The following is a 10,927-nucleotide window of genomic DNA, read 5'->3' on the forward strand; positions in this document are numbered from 1 at the left end:
AGGCTTCGTGTAGGGCACCAAGTGCTGCAAGTTCCCCCAAGGGACAAGAGGATGGTGACCATACAAGGATCCCCAAAATGAACCACGCTTTGGTGTGGAAACTGACTTCCAGAGTCTGCAGCTGCCACACACAGGGACATGGCCACGACTATGGGCCATGAGAGGGTCAGCACTGCAGCTTTAGGCTGCATTCAATTGCCTCCAGTTGTTTTTTTTTTTCATTTGTTTTGCGGCCACACCCTACAGTGCCCTGGGTTGACCCTGGCTCTGCATTTTAGAGGTCTCTCCTGGAGGCCTCAGGGACACCTGGGGTCTCAAGGATTGAGCTCCGGTTGGTCTTGTGCAGGAATCTGGCCTTTGCCCGTAGTTCTTGCACATGCACACACGCGCTAAGCATCCTTTTGCTATTATGCACCTCTTTGGAGCAAGGGGAGAGCGCAGACAGCAATATCGGTCAGGCAAGACCATTGATTGAATATGATGTGGCCAATTTCATTGTGGAATCATCCACTGGGAGACTCCCATATCCAACGTTTAGATTTAGCCTTCTGCAATTGTGAGATACCATAGATAGTCTTGGTCGACATGATGAACTCGGACAGTCTCTCACCCTGTTCGTTCCATTCTAGGCCATGGGTCCTGATGTGGAGTTCTTCGGCTGATCTTCTCGGTCCTATCTTGGTATTAAAATCACTGACAATGATCTTGTAGAAGGTGTGGTCTTCTTTATAGAACTTCTCCAGCCACATCTGTTTAAGTGTAATTGTCCAATTCGGGTTGTTAGGCATTCGAATGAATCAATGTTTATGGCCAAGTTTGTGTTGACAAGGACATCGACACCACCGACGCCTCTTTTGTCACATGTTCTGAGGAACAGCTCTTCCCCAGTGTCAAAAATGGCATGATGTGATTGATGCCTTCTCGTCTCGGTCAGACCAATGATGTTCTACTTGATTTTTCGCGCCTGCACCATCAGGTCCTCGATGGATGCATCTGATGCCAGCATACGTGCACTGAAAGTACAGTCATTTTTGTCCTTCTTCATTTTGGCAGCCTATTTTGGCCCTGAGATTTTATCAGCCCAGCCTCTTCTTCCTCATCTTTTGATATGTGCCAGTTTTGTAGTGTAAAGTGCTATCTCATTGTTTTGATTTCCATTCCCATAATGATTACTTATGTATAGCATTTTTTCATATGCCTTTTGATCATTTGTATGTCTTTGAAGAAGTTTCGTTTTATCTCTTCTCTCCATTTGTTTATGGGGTTGGATTTTTCCCATGGTTCTATCAGTGCTTATATGCATCTTGGATATTAACAATTTATCAAATGAATGATGGTCAATTATCTTCCAGTTTGGGGGGAATCTTTGTGTTTTTGTAACAGTTTTCATTCAGATAAGTTGTTTTGATATTGTCCTGCTTATCTGTGTTTCTGTTTGCTTGGCCAGTGGCAGTTGGCTCCTTAAAGATGCCTCTAGCTTCAAGTGTCCGTAAGTGTTCTTTTGACTATGTTTTTTTGGGTATTGAGGTACTTAACCATTTTGATTTGACTTTTGTACATGGTATTAGAAAAGGTTCTGATTTCTTTTCTTTTTTTTTTTTTGCATTGACCAACTAGTTTTCCCAGCACCATTTGTGGAAGAAGTTCTCATGCTCCACCTAAGATGTTTTGCTTATTTACTCAAGATTAGCTGTCTATATACCTGAGGATCTGTTCCTGGGTTTTCAGTTCTATTTCACTGGTCTTAATGTCTGTTTATTATTTTACATACCAAGGTCTGTGGTGTTATTCTAATACCACACTGCTTTAATTACTACAGCTTTGCAGTATAGTTGAGATTGGGCAGAGTGATTCTTCCAGTTTTCTTTTTCCCTAGGATTTCTTTGGCTATTTTTGGTGGGGATTTGTCAGTCCATATAAATGTCAGGAACATTCAAGGGGCATTTTTTTATAAAGAAGTGAATCTATAATGATTTATTGAATCATACAATTTCATTGAATCTGTATAATGCTTTGGAGGATTATTGCCATCTTGGCTACATTAATCCTTCTAGTCTATGAACAGATTGTATTCTCACTGGTGTGAGGTGGTATGTGTCCTTGTTGTCTTGATTTGGATTTCTCTGATAAGTGATGCTGAGCATTTTTTTATTTGCCTACTGCTCATCCACCTATCTTCCTCTGAGAGGTGTCTATTCTCTAGCCTTCTGCTTTATCATTCAATTCTCTTGTTTCTAGGAGGGTTTTTTTTAGGTAGAGTGTTCAGAGCTTTTAAATACAGTATCATGTAATTTGCAAATCAAGAGAGCTTGACTTTTTATCTGGTTACCTTAATATCTTCTTGCGTGATTACTATGGCATGAACTTACAGTACAATATTGAATAGAAATTGTGAGAAAGCCCATCCTTTTCTTGTGCCTCATCTGAAAGGGAAGGCTTTTAGTTTTCCTCCATGCAGTACTATGCTTTCTATGGATTTGTGTTAAATGGTTTTAACTATATTGAGGGAAATTTCTCCAACTCCATTTTTTAATTGAGAGTTTTCAATCATTAATGGATGTTGGATTTTGTCAAATGTGTTCCCTGCACCTATTGATAGGTTCATATAATCTTTATTTTTCAGGGCTATTGGTTTGTAGTTTTCCTTTTTTGTGCTGTCTCTGACTGCTTTTGGTATCAGGGTGATTGTTGGTTGCCCTGTGGAAACAAAATAGCAGGATTTTGCTGCTGGACAGGATGGGAGATCTAAGAGAGCTCCTCACTCCTTTGACCTTTCTAAGCTATTGCACAAATTCTGGAGCTTTTTCTACTGGGATCTAAGCAGATAACATCCTCTTCTATGCCTGGTGAAGGCTGTTCGTGGAAACACGAACCCATTTCATTGGGGAGCAAATGCCCTGGTTGCCTCATTTCCTGTTGCAGACCCGTTTTCCAGACCTCACAGTTCCATGGATTCACTCACTGCTCTAAAGATTCCTACTTCTCCAGCACCAACGCTCAGGTCTCTTGGCCGCATGCGCTCATCCAAACACTCATACAGGCTTTTCTTGGTAAGTGTTTGTCTAATATTACTGTGGTTACATTTGTGGCTCCTTTTTGGCTATTATTTGCATGGGAATTTTTTTTTTAATTTTTATTAGTGAAACACCATGAGGTACAGTTGTAGACTTACAAATTTTTGTGCTTGGATTTCAATTATACAATGATCAAATACCCATCCCTCCACCAGTGCCCATTTTCCACCACCATGGGTCCTGGTATCCTTCCCACCCCCCATCCCCCCATAGCCCCATCCCCCCCCCCCCCCCCGTCTTTGTGGCAGAGCATTCCCTTTTGTTCTCTCTCTCTCCTTTTGGGTGCTGTGGTTTGCAAAAGAGGCATTGAGTGGCAATCATGTTTGGTCTATAGTCTACTTTCAGCATAATTCTCCCATCATGGGAAATCTTTTTCCATTTTTTTGACCTTTGTGTGTCGCTAGAGCTGGAGAATTTCTTTAGATAATATAAAGTAGGTTACTGGCTTTTGTGTGTTTTTAAAAATTTAGCACAGCGGTAGGGCATTTGCCTTGCATGCAGCCAACATGGCCAACCCGAGTTCGATTCCTCTGCCCCTCTCGGAGAGCCCGGCAAGCTGCGGAGAGTATCTCGCCTGCACGGCAGAGCCTGGCAAGCCACCCGTGATGTATTCGATATACCAAACACAGTAACAACAAAATCTCCAATGGAGACGTTACTGGGCCCGCTCGAGCAAATCGACGAACAACGGGAGGGCCTTTTTTTTTTAATGTATTTGGCCATTTATGTTTTTTTATGGGGAAGAGTAAACTTATATTAAAAGTAATTGCCACTGGGGACAGAGTCAGTATTGCCCTTAAAAAATAATCCTCTGTCCAGAGCAATGACTCAAATGGCTTGAGAGCATGTTTTGCCATGAATCTCCTGTGCTGGGTCCCTGGCACTGCTTGGCCCCCAAAGGTCCACAGGAAGTCCCCAAGCAAATAACTGGGAGTCACTCTCAGGTACCACTGAGAATGGCCCAAATATCAGAAAGGGAAAAATGTTATTTCTGTCTCACTTTTCTTGGGTTTTGTATTTTTCTTACTGCCTTTGTTCTCTGTAGGTGTATGTTAGCACAGTGTGAATCCCTTATTTTATTCTGTAAATACATTATAGTTTTTTGTTTGTTTGTTTCACAGATAAAGTATTTTCTAGTGTTATGGTGACATGGTTAACCTGAAGTCGGCTTCAATCACAATTTGTTTCTTTAGTGCTTGACTTCCCAACGCTGTTATGGATGTAACAATATATTGAGAGCACTATTATTCAATACAGTTCTGATAGCTGCTGCCACAGAAATTAAGCAAGAAAAAAATTTAAATTTGTGTTCAAATTGGCAAAGAAATCAAATTCACTGTTTACAAATGACATATCAAGAACCCTAAGACTGCATAACCAATCATTCATTAAACACTCCTAGAAGCAATAAATCTTTACAGGAAAGTTGCAGCTTACGAAAGCAAACAGGAAAATCTTTTGTGATTTTATATGTAAACAATGATAAAAGAGTGATTTAATTTAAAAATCCTGCTTATAGTTATGAAAAACATTAGGTAATGTGTAATCAATTTTTAGAAAGGAGGTGAAAGATTTACTTATTAAAATCTACAAAGCACTGTTAGGAATTTCGTATGTAGGAACCCAAAAAGGCTCCTCTGAAAAACTCCTCAAAATAATATATTTATATAGTAAAGTAGCAGGCTACAAAACCAGTGCACAGGATTCTAATTTATTCTTACATGTAAACAAACAAACAACAACAAAAAAAAAACCCAAATCCAGAATAGAAATAAACCCGATTGCAATCATGTAAAAAACAGAAACCCCTTAGTTTAACAAAGGAGGTAAAAGACCTATTTAGTGAAAACTGAAAAACTTCTGAAAGGAATTTAAAATGAACTAATGTAATAGAAAAATATTCTTGGTTTAAGGATCATAATAATTGCCATCTTGAAAATGACTATCTTAACTCAAAGTAGTTTACAGAAACAGCAATTCTGAAAAAATTTCCGTGGCATTATTCAAGGACATGGAGTAAATTTTTCTAAAATTTGCATTAAGCTACAAAACTCCTGACATAGCCAAAGCAATCTTGAGGAAAAATGGGAGGCATTGTGTCCCCAGACTTTAAATTCTGACACAAAGCTTTAGCAATCAAAATTGGTTGGTACCGGAAGAAAAAAAGTCTCTTCTCAATGGCATAGGATTGAGAAGTCAGGGAGAAACCCTCAGATGCATGAGCAATTTATTTATGAAGAAGTGCATGAATTGGAACAAGGAAACCTCTTTAGCCAATGATTACGGGAAAACTAGATAGTCACAATTAAAAAAAATGAAATTAGGTGCAAGCCTTCATCATACTTGGGTATGGAGTGACCCTGTGCTTTCCCACAGTGCTTGCAATTATGAAACGTTGTGAGATCTTGACCTGCTCCATTCAGAGTAAGGTGTTAGAAATCTCAGACAATCGTGAAAAATAAGAAAAAGAATAAAACAGAAGCAATAAGGGAAAAATAGACCCCTCTTTCACCCTGTAAACAAAAATCAACTCAAGTAAATTAAAATTTTTATATTGCACTTGAATCTTGAAAAATCCATTGGGGATACATAGGCAAGACTCTCCAAAATCATGACCACAGTGAAGTCTGAAATGTAAGAACTCAAGTGGCAAAGGTAATAAAAACAGAAACGGAACTATATCAAACTAGAACACTTCTGCATTCTGTGAGCAATGTGCCCTACAATTAAAAGACATTCTGCTGATTGAAAGGATTTTGAGACCATACGCAAGATAAAGGACTAATATCTAAGATACATAAAGTGCTCTTAAAGCTCTCCATCACTACATGCAAAAAAATGGGCTCAGAACTCTGCCTAACACCATGTACAAAAGTAAGATCAAAATGGATTAAAGACCTCAACATCAGACCAGAAACCATAAGGAACATTGAAGACAAAGTTGGCAAAACCCTCCATGACATTGAAGCTAATGGTATCTTCAAAGATGCCACGCCACTGACTGAGCAAGTGAAAACAGAGATAGATAAATGGGACTTTCTTAAACTAAGAAGCTTCTGCACCTCCAAAGAAACAGTGACCAAAATACAAAGACAGTCTACAGAATGGGAAAGAATATTCGCCGAATACACATCTGACAAGGGGTTGATATCAAGGATATACAAAGTACTGGTTGAACTCCACAAGAAGAAAACATCCAACCCCATCAAAAAATGGGTCAATGAAATGAACAGAAACTTTCTCAAAGAAGAAATCCAAATGGCAAAAAAGCACATGAGAAAATGCTCTACATCATTAATCATCAGGGAGATGCAGATCAAAACCACAATGAGATACCATCTGACACCTCAGAGACTGGCCCACATTCAAAAGAACAAAAGCAATTGATGCTGCCATAGATGTGGCGAGAAAGGGACACTCCTTCACTGCTGGTGGGAATATCGACTAGTTCAGCCCTTTTGGAAAACAGTATGGACGCTTCTCAAAAAATTAGAAATTGAGCTCCCATTTGACCCAGCAATACCATTCCTGGGAATATATCTCAGAGAGGCAAAAATGTATAGTCGAAGTGACATCTGCACTTGTTTGTTCATTACAGCACTCTTTACAGTAGCCAGAAACTGAAAGAAATCTGAGTGCTCAAGAAAAGATGATTGGTTAAAGAAACTTTGGTACATCTACACAATGGAGTACTATGTAGCTCTTAGAAAAGATGAAGTCATGAAATTTACATACAAGTGGTACAATATGGAAAGTATCATGCTAAGCGAAATGAGTCAGAAAGAGAGGGATAGACATAGAAAGATTGCATTCATCTGGGGGATATAAAATAACAAAATATGAGATTAATACCCAAGAATAGCTGAGATCAACACCAGGAGGATTCCTCCATAGCTTAGAGGCCAGCCGGGTATTTTAGGGGATAGGGCAGTTCAGATAGAGAAGGGAGCACCAAATGGAGGGTGTTTGGAGGATCCTCCCAGGAGGGGAGATGCATGTTGAAAGTAGACTATGGACTGAACATGTTTGCCACTCAATGCCTCTTTTGCTGACCACAACACCCAAAAGGAGAGAGAGAACAAAAGGGAATGCCCTGCCACAGTGGCACGGGGGGATGGGGGGATGGGGGGAGGGATATTATCCATGGTAGTGGAAAATGGGCACTGGTGGAGGGATGGGTATTTGATCATGGTATGACCGAAACCCAAGCACAAAAATTTGTAAATCTACAACTGTACCTCATGATGTTTCACTAAAAAAAAAAAAAAAAAAAAAAAACAACTCTCCATCAGAAAAACTGATTCAAAAATGTGGAAAGGAAAGGAATGACATGGTCTCAAGATGTGAAATTGACCCAGAGGCAAAGGAAATTCGTCATCATTGATTATAAGGGAAATGCAAATCAAAGTGAAAATAAAACATCACTCACATGGGGACTCACAAATGTGTAACACAAAGCCAGAAATGAGTAAGTGCCAGTGGGGGTGTGCCAGATAGGAACCTCATTTTTCATTGGAGAGACTGGTTTGGCTCAGCCTGAAGGACATCTCCACACCTGTACTCATCACAGCATTGTTGACTGCAGCCAGGATCTGGAAACAACGCAAGTGCCCACAAGAGATGAGTGGATAAAGAGCTTGTACAAACACACGTGCAGTACCGCTCAAATATGAGAAGAGGTGAAAGGTTCACCTGGCTGAAACTTGGATGGAATTGGAAGCTGTTATAATAAGTGAGCTGAGAAGAAAAAGACAAATGCCAGATGATCGTCCTCATGTGGAGGATGAAGAAGCAAAGTAAGTGTATTTGACAGTCAGCAGTGGGAATGAACCCTGAGATGTGATTGTGACAGAACAGGGAATTGAGGGAAAACATTTGTGGGTGGGCTTTGATTAAGCCACACCTGGGCGTGCTCAGGACTTACTCCTGTCCCTGTGCTCAGGGCTCAGTCCTGATGATGATCAGGGTGCTGAAGATCAAGTCTGGCTACATGCTCAATGAGAGCACTCTGCCTGTTGCACTACCTGATATTTTGCCCATTTTGTGCCTAGTATTCATTTGTCCTAGTGAATTTTTAAGCTCAATTCTTTTTTATGAAGTAGTTTATTTATAGAAACTCTTAGAGAAATTAGAAACACATAAAATATGAGAAACTAATCAGTTGCTGAAAATTTGCCTAGTTTGTGCCTACTGTTAGTTTGTTCTAGTGAATTTCAAGCTCAGTTCTGTTTTATCAAGTTACTAGTTTATTTAATGTGAGTGCACCTCCTGGATGAAGCGCAGCAGCTTGCTGGGGCTGTCAGGCAGGCCTAACTCAGACCAAGTGGAGAAGTGAAGATGCACGAGTGAGCGCTTGAGGCTTTGGTCCCGGAACTGCAAGCTCAGCACCCGTTCCACATGGGTGTCAGTGGTGCGGACGCTGCTCAGTGCAAGGCTCAAGGCGCCATGCACCATGGGTTGGCCTCTCTCCGTGGGGAAGTAGCGGGCCACCTTTTGCTTCTCCATCTCAGCTTCAGACACCAGCATGACAATGACGGACACTTTCTGCTCATGTACCATGAGCCAGAAGTCAGCTGCTGTACCAGGCAGGGGGGCCTGAGTGGCCACTAAGGGTGGACAGTACGGTGAGAGCCCCTCCACCATACTGGCGTTGATATAGTCGTCCTTGCCAGAGCGCAGGACCACACGGTTACTGTCGTAGGGCATGACGTCCTGATGCCGGTTCTTCAGGGAGTAGCAGCGAGCAATGGCAATGGAGCGGCCCCGGGCATCCTGCTCCTGGGCCTCCTGCAGCTCCCTCCAGACAGTGTCCAGAGCCCCTGCATCACCCAGCTGGCCCCGGAAGGCCTCCAGCTCCTGCTGCAGCCGCTGCAGCCTCTCAGGGCGCTCATAGGGGTCCCGCTCAATGAGCCGCAGGGCCTGAGGCCGCCGACCTTCTGTGGCATCCACCTTGGTGGGCTGCAGCAGGGGCTGCCCTCCTCCAGGAAGCTGGGTGCCACCATGCTGGCTCTCAGGGCTGGAGGAGAGCAGATCTGCAGTGGCTGCGCCCCGGCGCGGGCAAGATGGCGGCTCTGCAGCAGGGGCCCGTGGAGGGACCGGGCTGGGCCCCGGAGAGGGGGCAGGTGAAGGCACCAGGTGGGGGCTGGGGGAAGGCTGGCTGGCCGGTGGGGGGCCTCGAATGGAGAGAGGGGTTGCCTGGGGGCCTAGAGGCCTGGGCGAGGGGGCAGGGCCATAGGCCAGAGAGTGATGAGGAGGCTGAGGTGGCCCGGGACTGGGGAAAGGCAGTGCTCCTGAATGGGGGGGCAGTGGGTCCTGAGAGGGGCCAGGGTAGATCTGAGGGTGCACTGCAGGTGGTGGCTGCCCCAGGACACCAGGCTGAGGAGCAAAGGGATAGGGGGATTGTGTGGGCGTGAGTCCTGGGGCTTGGGGTGGATACAGATGTGGGTGCTGAAGTGGCAGAGGCTGCTGGTGGGGCTGGGGCCCAAAGGTAGCTTGTGGGATGTGAGGTTGAGGCTGAGGCCCCATCCTTGGTGCTGCAAAACCTGTAGGGATTCCAGGAGAAAAGTGCTGGGTCGGGGGAGCTGTGAGGGGCTGCTTGGGTCCTAGTGGGTAGGTGTAAGGAACAGGCAGAGGCTGTGGTGGCACAGGGAAGCAAGGCTGCGGGGGAGGGGCAGGGACTGGGTTTGCTTGTGGTGCCGTGTGACTAGAAATGGGGGCCTGGATGCTATCTACTGTGGTGGTGGCTGGCCGAACCCCCAGAGCCAATTCAGGGCCTGAGAACTGGGAGGGTGGGGCTGAGGGCAGGCCTGCACTGGGCTGGGGGTGCCCAACCCTCCCGTAGGGGCCGCTCACCACACCATGTTGCGGGGAGGAACGGGGCACCAGGCCCAGCTCTGGTGTATAGCCGGGAGCTGAGTAGAGGGCAGGTCTAGGTGCCATGGCCATTGCAGGGTGCCCGGGGGCTGGAGGTACCCTAGGCTGCAGTATCTGGGCAGGGCCTGGGTAGGTACCAGGGGGTAAGGGGCCTGGGAGATAGTGGGGTCCTGGCCCTGCAGAGGTGGGGAAGGGACCAGGAGGAAAATGGAGGGGACCAGTCGTTCCCAGGAAGGTGTCAGGAGGCCGGGGGCCGGCCACCATGTCGGGGGGCAGGCTGCGCAGTTCCTCAGGCAGGTCTGTCTCCAGCGCGTCCCCCTCCTCTCTGCGGGGCAGCAGTGGCTTCGGGGCTGTGGGTCGGGGTGGCGGCTTCTTCTTCAACTCCCTGTCCAGAATCTGCTGACGGGCAGCCTCGCGGGCCTGGCAGGTGGACTGTGCCCGCTCCAGGAGAGCCGCCACCTTGCTCTCCAAGTCGGCATAGAAGTCCTTGCCCTCCTGAGACTTCTTCATCAAATCCTCGTAGGCTTCATAGGAGGCCACCAGGGTCTGCAGTGTGGAATTCCATTTCTGATCCAGCTCGCTGAGCACCCGCCGCACGGCCGCGTACTGCACATTTGCCTCGGTCAGTGCCCGGAGAACGTTGTCCTGGGCAGCCAGATTCTGCTCCAGGTAGACCCTCAGCTGGTCATACTTCTTCAGCTGCTCCTCGAATAGTTTGGAATTGTCGTACCATATTTGATAGGGTTCAAATATGGCAACACCTACAAGGGTGATTAGAGGTCACCCCAAAAGCCTCTATACCTCTCGGAAAGACTGGCAAGCTACCGAGAGTATTCCGCCCGCACGGAAGAGCCTGGCAAGCTATCCGCTGTGTATTCGATATGCCAAAACCAGTAACTACAACTGGTCTCATTCACCTGACCCTGAAGGCTTCACCGACATGGCAGCCCTGAGAAGGATGAGAAAGGAGAGGCCGACAA

The 10,927-nt window shown here is 45.2% G+C and overlaps 1 protein-coding gene and 1 non-coding gene across 2 annotated transcripts; one reads left to right on the plus strand and one right to left on the minus strand.

Moving 5' to 3' along the window:
- Positions 1-5,398: 5,398 nt before the first annotated feature.
- On the plus strand, positions 5,399-5,525 carry LOC130031285 (small nucleolar RNA SNORA9). The gene has a single exon (XR_008793633.1). It is a non-coding gene; the product is annotated as a small nucleolar RNA SNORA9 (small nucleolar RNA).
- A 2,790-nt stretch (positions 5,526-8,315) lies between these two features.
- On the minus strand, positions 8,316-10,679 carry LOC130031240 (tyrosine-protein phosphatase non-receptor type 23-like; the record flags this gene model as incomplete). The annotated part of the gene is given in 1 exon segment (XM_056122502.1): positions 8,316-10,679. A coding segment is annotated over 1 exon segment (2,364 nt), but the record flags the coding sequence as incomplete, so codon positions are not given.
- Between the last annotated feature and the right edge of the window lie 248 nt (positions 10,680-10,927).

Source organism: Sorex fumeus, unplaced genomic scaffold (genome assembly GCF_029834395.1).
Source record: "Sorex fumeus unplaced genomic scaffold, SorFum_2.1 ptg000046l, whole genome shotgun sequence".
Lineage (NCBI taxonomy): Eukaryota > Metazoa > Chordata > Mammalia > Eulipotyphla > Soricidae > Sorex > Sorex fumeus.